The sequence below is a fragment of the Gracilinanus agilis genome, chromosome 5 (genome assembly GCF_016433145.1).
Source record: "Gracilinanus agilis isolate LMUSP501 chromosome 5, AgileGrace, whole genome shotgun sequence".
NCBI lineage: Eukaryota > Metazoa > Chordata > Mammalia > Didelphimorphia > Didelphidae > Gracilinanus > Gracilinanus agilis.
Window position 1 is genome coordinate 47,976,867 of NC_058134.1, and position 18,623 is coordinate 47,995,489.

An 18,623-nucleotide genomic window follows, 5' to 3' on the forward strand; every position below is an offset into this window, starting at 1 on the left:
CAACAAAATGCCAAATGAATGTTCATGTATTGGCTTTCCTCACACCCTCATTAGTGCCTGCCTTTCCTTTAAGATCACACCCCCAATATAATTAATTAATTAATCAATTAATTAGTTTGAGGAAGCAGGAACCATCCCAGGGGAAAAAAAAAAAGGTTACATTCCACTGAGGCAGAGAGGTGGCTCGGTGGATAAAGAGGCAGGCCTGGAATTGGGAAGACTTGGGTTGAAATCTGGCCTCAGACACTTCCTAGCTATGTGACCTTGAGTAAGTCACAACCCTAATAGTCTAGCTCTTACCAATATTCTGCCTTAGACCTATAGCATAAGGGTTTAAAAATATTTATATTCTATTTACTGTTTCCTCCTCTTTCCCCTTTCATTTCTCCCTCTCCCCTCATCCTCCATTATCCACATATTTGTGTTTATGTAGCAGGGTGCCCCCAAAATCTTAGTGCAGTTTTAAGGCTTAATAGTGGAAACACCTTGTGTGTGTGTGCATATATGTACATCGACACATGGATGTAGATAGATAGAGAGACACACGTGCAGATTTATTTACTTGTCGCTCTCATTAGACAATGAGTTCCTCGATGCCAGGGACTGGGCTTGTGACAGGTAGCATCCGGAACCAGCCGGATTCAACTATGGGGTGTTCGGGAAACAGCCACCTGAAAGACCATAGGGGGAGGGAGGGGAACCATGCACGCAAGAAGACAAGGAAGTCTAATGGAACATGGCCCGTTTATTGCTGGTAAAGGACAAGAATATATATGTTCAGGGTGAGGGGGCTGGCGGTCGGGATGAAAGGAGAAAGGAACAAGTAGTTACGAAGCAGGAACATGGAAAAAGAACACGCAGTTATGTGGAAAGTCTGAAGGAGGTTTTGCAACTATGCCCCCGCCCAAGTGGGGCTCATAATCCATATCGTTCTCGAAGAGTTACTATTTTTATTTTATAGTCTTGGCTCCTAACAAGGTAGAATCTGAAATGACTGAGGAAATAATGGTTTGAATTTTTTTTTAATAAAAGTAAATTAAAAATTCAAGTAGTAGGCAGCTTTAAAAAAATATCTTGGAAAAAGGAAAACGACTTAACAACATCAATAAAAAACAATCAGAGAAGTCCACGTTTTCACATAAAAAAACTTAAAAAATAGGGGAGGGATTTGTCTTTAATGTGACTGATTCTGTAGTCACTCACATCTACCTTCCAGGACCCACACAATCCTCCAAGCCTGGGGCAGCAGATTCCAGACAGTGTTTTATAAAGTGGGAGGCTCCGTGTAAATGCAAAAACAAGTCATGCAGTCATCAAGATCCTCCTCGGAGGGTCAAAAGTATACGGCTTTAGTGAGAGTGGACTCCATGACAAGGACTACTTTTATCGGGCTTCTTTTTATGTAAAAGTTGGTGTGCACCACTCGGTTGTTCACCTACAAGGCAAAAAGCATCGTTACTCAAAGAAAGGAGTCAAATTCAATTCAACAGTTACACAGTTGGGCTCCAGGAGAGGCTTCTTTGGGTATCCCCAAAGCGAGAGACAGAAAAGGGGGGAGAGAGAAAGACATAAAGATAAAGAGACAGAAGAAGGGTGAGGGAAAGAAAAGGGGGGGAGAAAGAGACATAAAGAGAGAGAAAGGAAGAGTGAGAAAAAGAAAAGGGGGTGGGGAGAGACATAAAGATAAAGAGACAGAGGAAGAGTGAGAGAAAGAAAGAAAAAGGGGGAGAAAGAGGCATAAAGATAAAGAGACAGAGAAAGGAAGGGTGAAAGAAAGAGAAGGGGGGAGGGGAAGAGACAGAAAAAGGGAGAGAGAGAGAGAGAGAGAGAGAGAGAGAGAGAGAGAGAGAGAGAGAGAGAGAGTTTGTAGCATAGCAGAGAAAAGGGAACAGAGATGTCATCTCTACCAACCCATAATCTTGATTTGAGGCCTGGGACAGTTTTCTAGAATTGGCTGGGAGAGAACAATTTTCCTGTACAGCATAATAGCAATGTATGATATCGTTCTAATAAAAAAAAAAAGATGATAATGAAGATATTTCAATAAACTTGACACTGCTTTCTCTTCATTCAGCCCAAAGAATGTGAGGGCTGAGTTGTAGCTCCAGCTTCCAGGCTAATCTATTATCATTCCTGGGTAAAAATTCAAAACTGAAAGTGGCATGGGACATCGTACCCCAAATTTTAAAAGTATTTTAGGCCAAAATGTAAACAGGAAATTCCTTTGCTCCCTTATATTCTTGTGACTCCCGATAAGACCCTGTGAAGAATATTCTTGCATTGTCCTTTAGATTTGAAATGGACAGAGAGATACACCTCCAGGCTATGCCTTGATACCACTGGCTTAGATCTCAGACATCCATCTGCCCCCTAAAGGAAGAGGGTCACCCCCTATCATGTCTTCACTGTTGTAAAGGGTTAAAAGACCCAAACTAGATGTCAACTGGGAGGCAGCTTCCCACCTATGCTGTCCTGACTAGATTCAACATTACCTTCTAAATTAATAAATTTCTTTTTTTATTTTTAAGCTAAGTTTTGGAGTCTTGCATTCTTGCAAAAGGGTACCCTTCCTGAACCCAGGGGGTTCACCCCAAGCCCCTCACAACAATAGGATACAGAGGGATAAAAGAATGAAAAACTAAAAAATGGCTATTTAATGAACAGCCCGGCCCCTTGTTTACTAGCTGTATCAACAGCTGTACAATTCCTGAAATCAAAGTAGTTTAAAATCTACCAAAGAGACAAAATAATCTGAGAAAAGAGTTTGGAAAAAGAAGGTATCATCTAAGGGGGAAAAAGACTTTAGGTCAGAGTGCACACATGTGTGCCCTACACACACACACACACACACACACACACACACACACACACACACACCCATACATCCTACTCAGGGAATTCTAGGAAATGTTCTAAAAGAATTTAAATAAACACTTGTTAAATGGCGGAGGGGAAAAAAGCATAACATGGAGCATGAACCCATTTGCTGAATACTCACTTGAGTAAAAAAATCTGCAATATGCCACTTCTTGCCATGTTGCCGAAAGACTTCATCTATTGCTTCAATCATCACAGAACCATCTCTTGGATGGCGTAAAGCAACATGATCTAATAGTGGGGGAATGAGAATGTTGTTTATATTTTTTACTAGAGTGTCCTTAAAAAAAAAAACAACACACATTTGAAATCTAGAAAAACCATTTACTAAGCAAGATATCCCCTTGTTCTAGGAAACACAAGGCCATTTCCACATTTTTATTAAGGTGTCTAGTATTTACACTTTTGCTGCCTCCCAAATATGTTCCTTGGACCCTTAGCCCTACCAGCTCATTTGCCAAGTGGTCCCAATGCCTGACCCATAAAGAATCCATGGCGGATAAGAATAGAAAATAATTTACACTGGGCCAGGAACCAGGACAAGCTTCTTACTGTTCAGCAAAAGAATCTGGGGGGGGGGGGTCTCTGGATGCTATCTAAAGCCCAGGCTGTGTTTTGCCGGTGGTGTTTCAGCCAAGAAGGTGCAACTTTCAGGGTCTCAAATAGATCCTGCAAAGTAGCTGGCTAGTCTTCGAAGCCTCCTCCTGCTCATAGTCAGAGGGAATTCCGTGCCCAAAGAATGTCCTATACAACATCTTCAAGTATACAGTCAGTTAGCCTCCACCTAAAAACTTCAAATAGAGAAAACCTACTATCTATGCCAAGGTAGCCAACTCTACCTTTGGACAGCAATAATGGTTTGGCCAGCTTTACTAACGGTAACCCAAATATGCCTCCCTGCACTTTCTACCCCATCAGAATTTTAAGAGCCACATGCTTTAACCCACACCTAAATAAGAATTTACTCTACAACATGGTCAAGAAATGAATGATCCTCAAAGCTTTGCTTGAAGGCTTCTAACGTAAAGGCACCCACCAATTCCCAAACCAGTCTACTTTAGACTAACTAAATAGGAGAAGCTTTCCCCATCATCGAACCTAAACCTACTCCTTTGCATCTTTCACTCACTCTTCCTATTTCTGCCCTTTCCCAAGGTTAACAAATCTTATCATTCTTCCACATGGTATTCCTTCAAATTCTTGACAAATTCTTGACACGTGACCCCTAATCTTCTCTTTTCCCAAACTAAACCTCTCCAATTAATCTTCAAGCTATATTACCATTCTGGTTGCTCTACTCCTGCTCTCTCCAAGTTATCCACGTCTTTCCTAAATGAGGTACTCAACATTGAACCCAATATTCCAGCTATGCGTGGTCTGACTATGGCAATGGACAATGGGATAATCATTAGCCAATTTCTGGACATCCTCTCTTAATGCAATTTCTGTCTACCATGTCACACAGTGTTCATTTCTATTTGGCTTGTAGTTCATTAACATTCCTAAATATTTTTTCAATTGTATTTCTCGATAGCCAAATCTCCCCTATATTTTAATTGTGGAGCTCCGTTAAGACTTTAACTTAATGTCAAATTACATTTTACTAAATTCTGACAAAAATTCTAGCCTGTCTGAGATCTTTTTGGGTTATGATTCTAACAAGCAACTTATTAATTAGCCCGCTCAGTTGGTGTCCTCTGAAAATTTTATAAGCAAGCCATCTTTGCCTTCGTCCAAATAAGGGACTGAAATGTCAAACAATATGGAGCCAGTGGGAGTCCACCTAACTACAAATGATTGATCGAATCAATGGTGCATTAGGAAAGACAATGCATGAAATTAGTATTTCTAGTCCTTGGTGACCTATGTTTATATGGTGATGAGCAAGGACAGTTTTTACTACAAATGTGAAACCTAAATCACCAGAAATGGATTTAAAAAATTTAAAACCCTTACCTTTTGTCTTAGAATCAATACTGTGTATTGCTTCCAAGACAAGAGTGGTAAGATCTAGGCAATAGGCATTAAGTGACTTGCCCAGGGTCACACAGCTAGGAAGTGTCTGAGGCCAGATTGAACCCAGGACCTCCCATTTCTAAGTCTGGCTTTTAAACCACTGAGCCACCTAGATCTCCCCCACTCCCACCTCTAGAAATAGATTTTTAACAGTCATGATCACTTTCACATAGATGAATTAATCTGCCTTAGCAGCACATAAATTCATAGCCTTACCTTCTTGGGTGGGATAGATGATATAGTAATCACTGAATGTGGGAAGTCGCTTTTTCTCTAAATAATCCAGTTCCATCGGCTCATCATCAGCTTGAACAACGCCACCATCTCTTTGTTCTGTTTTTGAGAGAAGAGGTGAATGGACAGTGAGACGAGCAATCATCTAGTAATTTGTGCCAAACAAACACATCCTAAACAAGCCCACATCACTGCAAATACATTGGAGAGGGTAGATCACCATCCTGGGCCCCCAACAGCTCCAAAATAGCTATGCACCCCAGATCTCAACTTGGGAGCAGACTTCCCACGTGAGAACAACAACAGTCCTCAGACTGGTAGGTCGTTTCATCATATTAGAGGCAGATTCATGGCTAAGAGGGACTTTAGGGACAATCCTTCTTTTATAAATAAGGAAACTTAAGTCTTAGAGAAGTTCCATGATTTGTCCAAAGTCACAAAGGAAGTTAGCATGAATAACCTAAGTAAAGCGCTTTGCAAAACGTCCCTAGATAAATATATTTTAATGTCAGTTATTTGTAGTAATTATTTTAAATGACAGAACCAGGATTCAAATGCAGGTCCTCTGTTTCTAAATCTAGTACCTTTTCCACTACATTTAACTGGGCCCTGAGAAACCACAGAAAATTATCCCAAAGTGGATATTCCAAAGAGGATAGAGCCACTGGTGAACACATAAAAACAGAGAAGTAGAGAGTATGACAGTGGAAAAACAGTAAAGCCTTGGAATTAGAAATAATAAGATCTTGAATCCATTTACTTAAAAGGGTCCAAGACATACTTAATTTGTAGAATCTTAACATCATGGTACTTTGAGCCTAGAAATATAAAAATTTGACATTTTTATAGAGGCAAAGGTGCAGCTAATGAGTATTTCTTGTTATGCTATGAAGATCTGCAACAAAGAAAGAATTAAGTCTTTCTATGATGGAAAGGGTCAGAATTTCTTGGGACAAAAAGAAAATGCTTACGGGAAATTCCCTGCCACTTATGATATTTTCTTTTTCCTTCTGCTTACCTCCTCTACAGGCCTGGATTACAAAGATCTTTGGTTTCTCTTGAAGTGCTGGGCAGTTTTCATTGTTGAACATTTCAAAAATGTCTGATAAATTGACTCTTTCATCAGATCTTGTTTTTATAAAGCCTTTTCCTCCATGGGCCATCAGAGTAACAAGGCAGCAGCTAACTTCTTCTTTTATTCTATTTATCCCATCTCGAAACTGTGTTAATTTCTCAATTAACTCCTGTGGCAAATAGCATTGCAAAATGCATTTATTCAAAGGGTAGAATTAAAGCCATGTGCATAGTAGTTGTCAGAGTTCCCTCATTTTACCCCAGTGGTAATACTGATCGTTTATCTTCTAATATAAAATACAGACCTTTAAAAAGAGGTGAATTTCTAAGATGCCATTATCTTTGTAGGAAGTTTTGAAAAGGACTTTGGCACTCAGGAATAGGCTTAAAAGGCAAAAGAAAATCAGAGGAGGAATAAATATTTCATTTTTATTATAATCATGGAACTCTGGGATTATTTTGGGGATTGCATATAGCACCTAATATAAATTTCACCATGAATTTTCAAGTTACAGATGGGAAATCTAGTCTCCAACTTCTGTTTACAAAAATAAAATTGAAGAATGAATGTAAAAAATTCAATATTAATTATTATTGGAGTAGTGGGACCAGCGATGGTCTCTAGGACAAGGGGATGGGACTTCCCGGAGCTATTTTTCCCAGTCAGGGAGTATCAGGCAGGGTGAAAGGGAACAAAGTGAGGACAACTGGTTGGGAGGACTTTGTAGTGACCAATGAATGTAGTGATTTGTAGATCAATGTATTTGTAGTGGCCATGAATCTCAAATTCCACCCAGCTCAGCACACCTAGCGGAATCAAAACAATTAATGAGCATTCATTTTTCTTAAAAGTTAGGGAAACAACGGGCTCTCTGGGTCTTTCAATTCCATTGAAATATTTAAAAGACTAAACCTCAAATAAACCAAAAGAATGCAATGAAATTCATTAATAATTCCTGTCTCTCAAAAGATTCTCTTATCGGGGTTTTTAAAGGGAGACTCCATTCCTTGCTGGGTCGGGTGGTATTTATGACTGACTCTTTAAAAAAAAAAGAAAGAGGCCATAAAAATCAGTTACCAGCATAAGGATTGTGTCTTAACATTTACCTCTTCATCAGGATCATCACAAGATATATATTCAAACTTGCACTTTTCAAGCCAGTTTCTTATTCTACTTATATCCTGTTCAGCCCCTGGTCTGCCTGTCTTCACACACATCACAAAGGCCTTTCGTGTTCGATCCATGTTGTAACAATCCTGTTTGTAAATAAAATCAATAAGTACAATTCAGTCCCATGTAGCAGAAACTATAACATCCTGGCCACACAGACCTATCTGCTGTCCATCTAGCCCCTGTGATCAGTGATGGACCCTCAGGTCAGCTCAAAACTGACCATCTCTCTTTGGGGCAGGGGCGAAGGGGGGTGTGTATGTATTTGTAACAAATCAGTTTCATTTAGAAGTCTCTGAGATGCTCCTTTTAGACTAGATCTAAGAGTACAAATCACTCATTCTAAAGTACACAGAACCAGTTAGACCCATTTCTAATGGCACGAGTGTTTCATTACCCCATACAAAACACCTGAATCTCACCACTAGTTAACATTATACCACTCCGAGGCAAGTAGGTGTTTGCTTTGGGTTTATCTGGAGAATAGGTAAACCTTGAAGGGAACAGAAAATAGAATATTATGGATTCCTTACTTCCTGGGCACTTCTAATTCTTTCTACAAATCAGAAACTTTGGCAAAATTAATTGAATTAAACCAGAGCATTAAGGTACTTTGTAGTCCCCCAAATCTCCCCAACTCCAGTGGTGTGGATCCTAATGATTCCAACAAGAACATGTCACATAAGTCTCTGTACAGATGTGGCCTTACTCTTTCCTCTACCCATAAGTCAGTCCAGAGGTGCCCACCACCAAAAGGATCAGGGTCCGATGACTGCTGGGATACAGAAGCAGTGTGAGTGAACAAGAAAGCAATTCTGGCATTGCTTAACAATATGAAATCAGTTTGAAAAGCTCGGTTGTAACCAATCCGTGAGAAACTCTTCAATGCCAAACAGAAGAGTCTATAGTTTATCTCAGAAAGAACAGGAAACCAAACGGAGTTTTTTTAATAAAGGAGTAAAATAACATATAAATCTTCCCTTTTATAGCTAGATTAATATTTAGGTCAGTGGCCTAAATGAGAAGCCATTTGGCTGTTAGACACTTACATTACCCAGGTTTAGGCAAAATTTAGAATTTACCAATTCAGAGCTGTCATCTTCATATGGTCTCTTCAAATTCATCCTTGACATATTTTCTATTTTCAGGAAAAACGGATGGAAAAAAAGAACAAAGAATCGAGTTACTCATTCATTGCTTTCCTATGTATTCTTTCTCTCTGTCCCTAACAGAAGGTCCCCAAAACTAGCACACCCCCTTACTTTCTGAATCCAGCACTCTGGGAAGGTCTGAGCGGACAGCTCATCCTGAAAGGCATCTCTGTTGCCACTGGGATCCGTATCTTTCCTAGGTCATGACCACTGCGTCGGCTTCATTTTCTCCCCTTCCTAAATCTCAGCTCTTGAGTGAGTCAATTCAACACATTAATGACTTTTGCTCTCAGATCCTTTGCTCCCTTTGTCCTATCACCATTCCCACCTTGTCAAAGTCCACCTGGATGACTCTTCCCATCTCTCTCTTTAGCTCCTCTTCAAGTGCAACAGGAAACAGCTGAGAAATGTCTTCCAACAGAACTAACAGGATCCACTAAAGATTTAACCTACCTAATCTCAAATGGGCCTTCATTAGAGCAAGGTAATACTTTTACTCTCCCCAATCACCACAATGGCTGCTTTCCTTTTTTCTTTTCTTCTTTCCTTTTTTCCTCCAGCCTCCCCTATCATTTTTCCTCCTATCCTCTCAGGTTAGGGCCTTGCCTCATGTTTAACATAAAAAAATCACTCCCGTTATGAAGCACAGGAGACAGAGAGCTAGGACTGTAGTCAGGAAGACCCGAGTTCAAATCCAGTTTCAGACCCTTACTAGCTGTGTGACTATGTACAAGTCACTTAACTTCTGTCTGCATCAGTTTCCTCTGCTGTAAAAAGGGGATCATGATAGCACCCACCTCCCAGGGTTGCTATGAGAACCGAATGAGATCTTATTTGTAAATTGCTTAAAACAGTGCCCAGTGTCTCGATAAAATTCTGCAACAAAGAGAGAAAATGAGACACAAAAGTCAGAGCACAATCTATTTATCAGCAAGAATAGCAATTACCAATAGCAGAGGTCAATGATCGCTCAATGATCAAAGACATATTTTATAGTCAGAACAGTCTTTTTTACAGTTTAGTTACTTGAGTTCGTTACATAAGGTTCACTGGTACCAACTAAACTAAGACTGTGAATGATCTATAATTTTGCTGACTTGCAAAAGGGGGTAGGGGATCTCTAGAACCCACAGGGGAAACGCAGAATTGAACATCCTCTGGAAAGTATCCAGTCCAATTCCCACTCCTCACCCCCATACCAGAGAAAACTAGTGCTATGAAAAACATCTCCTGACCAATTGGATTTGACCAACTGAATCATTTTCCAACCATCTTCTTTATCTCCTTAAGAGGCTAGAGGTCTAGTTCAGCTGAGTATGCACAATCTACTACCTAGTTACTTCCAAACTTTTCAACCAATTTCCTAGATCCCAAAATAAACCTAAATCTAAACTCTAGACGTTAGCTACAATGATTACTAAAACTCTTAACTATTAATCAATCGATCAATAATCAATAATCGGTTTCACACAAGCACAAAGCAAGTGTTTAATAAAAGCTGGTTTCCTTCCTTTCATGAACTCTACTTACCTGTACTGCCTCTCTCCTCTCATTCTTCAACCCACTGCAATCTGGCTTATGGCCTCATCCCTCAACAAAAACTGCTTTCTGCAGATTTATCAGTGACCATTTCATTGACAAATCTGATATCCTCTTTTCAACCCTTATCCTTATTCACCACTCTACAGTATTTGACTTTAATAATGATCCCCATCTTTTCCTCCTAGATACTTTCTCCTCTATGGGATCTTGGGATTCTAGAGAAAGCGAATAAGTATTTATATAATGCCTACTATGTGCCAGGCACTTTTTACAAGTATTATCTCCTAGGATCCTCATAACATCCCTGCAAAACAGTACTACATTATCTCCTTTTTTCACCTGAGGAAACTGAGGCAAAGAGAGATTTTTAGCTAGTGTCTGAAGTTGGATTTGAACTTCAAATAGGCCCAGGGCACTAACCACTCTAACAGCTGCCTCTCTTGATTCTCCTCTTTCCTATCTGACTGCTCTTTATCAGCATCCTTTGCTTGATCACCATCTATATTATGTTCCCTTACAGTGGGTACATCCCAGTGCTCTTCCTGGTACCTCTTCTCTTCTCTCCCCGCACCCCCCCCTTTAATTGATGGATCACCACAGAGTATAGCTACTATTCCCTCAATTATTAACATCATTGGTTTCCAAGGATTTAATCATGGTCCTGGTGCAGGTAAGTCTCAGATCCCCTTTCTGGCTCTAGTATCTCTCCTCACCTCTAGTCCCACATCACCCATTGCCTTCTCAGCTAGATGTACCACAGACATCTCACAGGAGTTATGTCCAAAGCAGAATCCATTATCTTTCCAAACACCCCATCTCTTCTAAACTTTCTTATTTATGGTGAGGATCACCACCATCATTCCTGTCACTCAGTAACTTCGGTGTGCTACTCAGCTCTTACTCCCCAAATCCAATCTGTTGTCAAATGTTATAATTTCTGTCTTCATAATATCTCTTCTACATGTCCCTTTCTCTTCATCCACAAAATCATCACCCTAGTTCAGCCTTTTAACGCCTCTCCCTTGGACCACACAACAGCCTCCTTTATCTAGCCTCCCTTCCTACTCCAACCCTTTGCTCACATACCAGCCAGAGTGATTTCCCTAAGGTACAGATCCACTCTCTTTCTCCCTAGTACCTCTAGGATCAAATATAAGACCCCATTTTAAAAAGCTCTTTACTTTTTGGACCCAACCTATCTTTATAGGTCTCCTAGACTCCATTTCCCATCATGCTTCCTCTAGTCCAGCTAAATGGACCTTCCTGCTGCTTCTCACACATAATAATCTTCCACCTTTGTACTGAGATATACTATCTTCATCTCTGCCTCTTAGAATCCTGGGGCTCCTGCAAGGTTCAGTTCAAGTTTCATCTTCACATGAGGCCTTTCCTGACTCCCCCGTCACCAGCTACAGCAGTCTCCAAAATCACTGTGCATAGATTTCTGACTTTATTTTGTACGTATACTTCTATGTGTATATGTCAAGCTCCTCGAAGGCGGGAACTATTTCACTTTTGTCTTTGTGTCTCCAGCCTCTAGCAGTGCCTGGCAAATAGCAGGTACTTAGTAAATATTTACTGACTGATTTTTAAGATCTGGTTTGTTTGTCTGTTTTAATTTCCAAGAGGGTTTTATTGCTTTTGTCTATTTGCTGGATGCTATGTGGGAGGAAGGAAGAAGAAGGAGACAGAAGGCAGGGCAGAAGTAAACCATAGATGTAAATGCAGAAAGTATATGGAAGAGTGGGTGAGGCTAAGGGGAGAGGGGTTAGGCTACAAGAAGAAATGAATTTCATAAGTCAGAAAAATGTAGGTAGAGTCAGGCCCTTTTGTTCAAAAGCTTTGCTTGACTATACAGGTTTATAATAGAAAAAAGAGATAGATAGCTGATGGGTGGATGGATAGATAGATAGACAGAAAGATAGAGAGATGGATAAACACATCAATTAATGAATGAATGGACAAATAAATGAAGAAATAAAGAAAAATTAAAAGAAAGAATTTCAGTTTTCCCACTTACAAACTCCAGCTTTCTTTAAACTGGTAATGGGATAGTTTTAACACTGGAAACATTTATTAAGTGCCAACCATGTACCAGGCACTGAGGTAAGCACTGGGGATACAAAAGTTAAAGACAATTCCTGCCCTCAGTGAATTCACGGTCTAATGGAGAAGACAACATGCAAACAGATATGTCCAAACAAGATAAAAACAGACTAAATAGGAGATGACATCAAAGACAAGGCACTAAGATTAAGGAGGTTTGGAGCCGACTTCTTGTAGAAGGGGTGCCTTTAGCTGAGACCTGAAGGAAGCCAGGGAAGCCAACAGGTTCAGATGAAGAGGATAGGAGGCTGTAAACATATTTCAGTCATACTCACCCATAACTGTCTTTGCTGTTTAAGTTCCTCAAGATGAAAAAGGTTTCCTGCTACAGAGTAGCAAGAATCTACCAGGATTATCCATTCCCCCCAACCCCACTCCCCTTCACCCCATATTCCCAAGCAAAGTGTGTATAGGGGGTGGTCAGAAAAACCAAGTGGAGTGGGAAGGCATAGCAGACACACTGAGAAAACAGCTGGTAAAAGGGAAAATAAGGCTCATGTCAAAAGGTTTTCTGCTCCCTTCATTTTATATTTATATATTTATAATTTTCTAGTTCCATAATAAATCTAGTTTGATTCCCCACTTAAAGTTCCCCAGCTAATGTTCCTTTGACTCTTTTCTCATGGGCCAACTTCTGGACTTAGTATCTTCACTGACCCGTGGAGCTGGAAAAGGGCTCAGAAGCCCTCTAGTAAAATCCCAAACCCACCAAGAATCTCCATCTACAATATCCCGGATGCAGGTCATCTTGTCTACGACTGAATGAAGAGAAGCCTCTTCTGGATAGCTGATTGTTAGGAAAGTTCCTCTTACATGAAGTCTAAAATGTACCCTTTTGTGACTTCCCCCCCCCCTCAGCCTGGTTCTGTCCTGTGGGGCCAAGCCCAGCTAGAACTGACTGCTCTCCCCGACCTAGTCTGACCCGGGGGGTGTTACTAAATCTACTTAGGCTCCTGCATCTCAGAGCTCAGAAAATCTGAAGGCTGGTGTGGAAAAGACCTATTTAGACGTAAAAGACCCGAGCTCAAGCAGTAGGTATGCTGGTGAATAGGTTTAACAAGCAACCTGAGGGAAGGAGGAAACCTAAACTGGACACTTTTAAGCTTCATCAGCATTACTCCTATTTTCTCCATCACTTTCTTAAGCCTGGACAATCAACAAACAATACATGCTGTGTAGATGCTCACACGGACAATGGAACCATCCCCATCACTGCGGCAGGCTCCCAACACAGGTGGGTCAAGTCTTGGTTCTGCTCCTTATCCTTATGGACCCTTAAGCTGACTAGCTGGGTGACCATGGATAGGCTTAAGCTCTGCGCCTCGGTTTGCTCGTCTGTAAAATGGAGCTCGACAGTTTAAGGAGCGGTAGTTCCATTAGCTTAGCAGGGGTCTAACGGGGCTGGCGCAGGAGAGGAAGACTTCTAGAGCTCAGTGCAGAGAGGGCTGGAATATTCTTTTAATGGGAATGAGGGGGTGGGTGCGAGCCCCGCCCCCTCCCTAACCCCACCCCTCGGAGGCAAGCCCGCGCCGTGCAGCCCCCTTACCCCACTCGAGGGCCAGGTCCTTCCGGGGCACCTTCCCGAGCACCTGGACGAGTACCCGGGGGGTCCGGGTCAGGACGTAGCGCTTCAGGAGCAGCTCGGCCAGCTCCTCCGGCTTGGTGGCCATCTCCAGGTCGTGCTTCGAGACTCGGGGCTCCTCCTCGACGTTCCTCAAGTAGATCCCAAAGAGCCTCAGCTCATTCTGGCTCAGCTTTATCAACGTGCTCACCACCCGGGCCTTGAACGACTCCATGTCGGGCTGCTGCATGCTGCCTGGCCGGGGAGAGGGCGTCGGGGGAGCGGGCGCGGGACCGAGAAGGGGGAGCGCCTAGAGGGGGCGGGAGCAGCAGCGAAAGTGAAAGAGACAGACCCGGGTCGCGTGAGCCTAGCCGACCCGACCAAGCTTCGCGGGCTGGCGGTCGGGCGGGGAGGAGGGGCGAGCCGGCGCGGACCCCGCCCCCGGGGTGAAGCCGGGCTACGGGGAACTGACGTGCTCCTCCCCTCAGCGGGCCTGTCGGTCTGTCCGTCGGCCTGTCTGTCTGCTGGTCCTTCCCTCCTCTTCCCCCGTCTCCCTCCCCCATCTCTCACCTCCTTTCTCCCCACCCTCTCCTCTCAGCCTCCATCTCTCCATCACTCCTTTCCCTTCCTCCCGCCTCCTCCCCCATCTCTCTCTCTCTCCTTCCCTCCCTCTTTCGAGTATTGTTTGCCTTCTCCATCTTCGCGCGGAGGGTTGGGACCGTTCAGGCCGATGCCTTAGGCCTTTTGCCCTCTTCCCTCGGAATATTCCAAAACTTAGGGAAGCTTCGAGATGGGAGGAAAGGGCTTTTCGGATCCCCCAGTGCAGTCTCCTCTTTTTATGAGCAGTTGTTTAGACAGCGCTGATCTCTGGGCTGTCCTGTTACTGCCGCCTAAAATGTAGGGACGATCAAGGAGCAGTACTTAAAATCCAGAATTGAGGGTAAATCCCGGCTTGATGGATTACTCCTTGGGCCACGTAGGCCAAGTGATTGTAAGCCTCTGTTTTCTCCTCCGTAAAAACTGAATTAGAGCGGGACCCCCTGGAATCCTCTTGGGCAATAGGGATCCCCCCCCCCCCCCCGAGGGAGTAGCCAGACCGGGGTCCTTCCCATCTGCCAGGTGGAGAGACAGTGACCAAAAGACTGGGGGTGGGGGTGGGTGGTTGGTGGAATAATAAATAAAGGAAGCCCCAGGAAATAAAGCCTCTGTGATCTTCGGGAGGAGATGGGAAGGAGACCAAACTACCATGAGATCTGGGAGAATATTTTCAATGACATCCCCCTTTAAAGCTAGGAAAGGGCATCAGCCCTGACAACTCTAAGTGTTAGAGCTATTACTGTTCCCATTTTACAGACGTGCTAAGAGATTGTAGTCAAATTTGGGCCTTCCTCCTGACTTCACGTCATTCACTCTTTGCTGTCACATCACACCACTTTAAAAAACCCTTACCTTCGGTCTTAGAATAGAGACTGAGATCTGGTCACCAGGCTGAAGACCAATAAGGGCTGAGCAATGGGAGTTAAGTGACTTGCCCCGGGTCACACAGCTACAGTATCTGAGGCCACTCTTGAACCCACAACTTCCCATCTCTAGGGCTAGCTCTCACCCTAGTTGCCCCAACCACTGAATCACCCTAGTTGCCCCAACCACACTACCTCTCAAAAGAAAATATGGGTTTGAGAAATGTTTTAAAAAACGAAAGACGGGAGCTGGTGATTGACCAAAAGCAGAGAGAGGAATTGGAGAGGTCACAGATGGCTGAGGGTTTGAGTCATAGGTGATCATAAGGTAGAAACAGGCACAATAAAAGCAAATTGCTGGGGGCAGCTCAGTGGATTGAGAGCCAGGCCTGGAGACAGGAGATCCTAGGTTCAAATCCAGCCTCAGACACGACCCTCATTGCCCACCCTTACCACTCCTTCTACCAAAGAGCCAATACACAGAAGTTAAGGGTTTAAAATAAATAAATAAATAAATAAAAAGCAAATTGCTTTCTGGCAAGAATAGTTCAAATGGGGTAAGTGAGGGGGGCCAGTGCAGCCAGCTCTAGTCTTAAGGGACCAGAGAGACCACAGAGGGATCTGAATTTTTTTCCTCTTTAACGGATAATCAAACTTGCACTACTTCTCTATGAGGTTGTTTTGAGGGTAAAATGAAACCATGGAAGTCCTTTGTAAGCTGTTATTATGAACTCCTTGAATCTTAGAGCATATTCATTTCCAGATATGAATTTTCTGTGATGAAGAGGAATACAGCACAGATGCTATAGGCAGCCTGGGCAAGAATCCTAAGTCTCTAAGTAGGAAAAAGATGCTTTTGATAATTGTGAATTGTAAGGGACAGAGAAGAGAATCAAAGACAGAAACAACCTACCGGACTTTTCCTTTGTGATTAAATATGTGGATATTAAAAGACCCATGAAATCATGATCAAAATGTGCATTTGTGACCTCCAACAATCCAGAAACTTCAGAACAATTTATCAGGAACTTTACTCATATGTCATCTACCTAATTATGCCCATTACTTAAAAAGAATTGGTGTCTCTTGTAAGCAAGAGAGAAGTTCTCAGTATTGGAAGAAGTACACCATACATAACGCAAAAAATAACCGCCAATAAAAAAGCATTTTATTCAAAACTAGAAAGATATCAAGAACTAAGATAATTTAAATTTAACTTTAAAATAGGCTTTCAATTTGAAAACAGGCACCATTTTTTAAATATTATCACTTCTTAACAATTCACAAACTTTTATTCAATAGTAAAAAAAAGTTTTGGAAAAAAATACAGGCATCTGTGAACCCATTTTCTTTTCATTTCTGTAACTTCTTCAGACATACATCCATGTCCATAAGTGGCTGCATACATACATGCACCCTGTATATAAGCAGACTCAGCATGTTATAAAAGTCAAAGGGCAAACTGTGGTCATAAATGATAATGCCAACATTTTATGATTGGATACAAAGGCATTCATATGTAGCTCTGCATACATAAGTACATATTATCTATGAAAAATGAAAATTTATCTAAGTTCTGACTTGCTTTTTTCAAGTATTCATGTATTCTGATTATCATTTTCAAAGCAAAGTAGGCCCTAAAAATCAGCTTGCTTTCAATGGAAAAATTCTTCCTTCTATTCACCAATTAAAATCTGAACTTTTATATGAGGCTTACCTTGGATGACAGACAGCAAATGAGAGACATCTGAAGTACTAAAACAAACACTACTGAAATTGGTAGGGGAGTGCTAAAGACCCAAAAGCTGGGCTGTAAAATTCAGAAGCATCTTATGTCATGTTATTTCCTAATACTTCAAAATTCTATGGAAGCTGAAAGGCCTTCCCTCCAGCAAATACATTACTGGTATTGCTGATAGCAAATATAACAATGCCAACAAAACAGATATTTCTGGGCTGGCCACACCAAAGCACTTCGCACCCTCACCCCAGTGCCTACAGATACTCAAAAGTAATTTTACACAAAATCCCAGGTGTATGTTTCCTTCCCCCTTGATTACTTACTTTCTCGTGTTATAATAGTGAAAACATGAAAAGTCTCTCACACTGTAAATCATCAGTAAGTAACTTGGGTTTCTCTGCCTCCAATATTCAATTAATTCTCTTGTTCAGGTTTAGGCTTGACTTCTGGGGAAAGGGCTTGCCTGGACAGGAAAGGTCAGGTCATGGAGCTGTGGGGGCAGCAAGCTGCTTTTCTGATTTTTTAAAAATCTGATTCCTAAATATTTGGGCTGGCTGATAGACCCAAAGCAAGACCATTAAGTCCCATTGCCAGAGATTTTAGAGCCTGTTACTGAACATGTGTTGACGGTGGATTAATTTGAATACTAAGAAGTAAATGAAAAGGGTTTGTAAAATGTTGGACCATTTCACCACCACCACCATGCAGAGCCAGAAGAATATCAGAGAAAAAACCAAACACAACTTCAAAATTCACCATTTTCAGTGACAAGAGAGAAACGTATATAGGAGTTTATCCACGTCAACTCTAGTCACACCAAGGAGATGCATTAAGAGTAAAATTTCCACTTCAATTAGTTCAAGAAAGACATTGGGTAGAGCTGGAGCTGGAGTGTGTACAAGGGAGGCTGAACTCTTCTGGCATGTCTAACAGAGATCAGTCCAGCGGCTACAGCCAAAAGAAAAGGCCTCCCGGAGTGATAAGCCAACTCCACTCAATTCTGCTGGGGGCAGTTCACTTTCCTCCCTCCCCTGGGATTTCTCCCCAAATCCCAAAGTTATCTAACTACCCCAGGCATAGTTAGTCTAGCAGGAAGCCCACCCAAACTGAGAGTTCCTTTCTTATACCCACCTACAATTTCACCAATGTTTCTATTAGAGATACCAACATGTTAAAAATTATTTTTTCTAATTCTCCCCACCCTAGTCCATTTTCTCTCTCAAAATGTTAATGCTAAAATACAACTAGGGTTAAATGAACTCTGGAAGGGCTTAAAAATATTTAATACAAGCCCTGAAGAACTTTACCACAATAGGTCAGGTCAAATTAGCTTTGAAGCACATACTAACAACTCCTTAGTGAAAAGGAAGGGGAGACCCATTAAGTAACTGCCCTATCACAGAAGATATATTTAATGTAGGCTTGGAGGAAGCTTAGTGGCCCAAAGGGCTCGTGACATTTGCCAAAATTAGAATCATGGCACATCCTATCTTTTTCTTTTTAATCTTATTTTGCCCAAATTAATGAAAAAATTAAAATGCCATCATAAGAGCAAATTGTTTCTTTTTATTTAAACAACACAAGTTGGGGGCAGCTAAATGACTCAATGGATAGAGAGTCAGGCCTAGAGATGGGGGTGGTGGTTCTGGGGTCAAAACTGAACTCAAACACTTCCTTGCTGTGTGACCCT

General features: G+C 41.9%; 1 protein-coding gene across 1 annotated transcript; it reads right to left on the reverse strand.

Moving 5' to 3' along the window:
* Positions 1-1,060: 1,060 nt before the first annotated feature.
* LOC123249139 (caspase-14-like) lies at positions 1,061-13,982 on the reverse strand. The gene is made up of 7 exons (XM_044678125.1): positions 13,718-13,982; positions 8,455-8,510; positions 7,309-7,458; positions 6,146-6,371; positions 5,110-5,226; positions 2,999-3,108; positions 1,061-1,435 (listed from the first exon to the last, which is right to left on the reverse strand). The coding sequence occupies exons 1-7, from the start codon at positions 13,980-13,982 to the stop codon at positions 1,334-1,336; spliced, it is 1,026 nt and encodes a 341-aa protein (XP_044534060.1). The 3' UTR covers positions 1,061-1,333.
* Between the last annotated feature and the right edge of the window lie 4,641 nt (positions 13,983-18,623).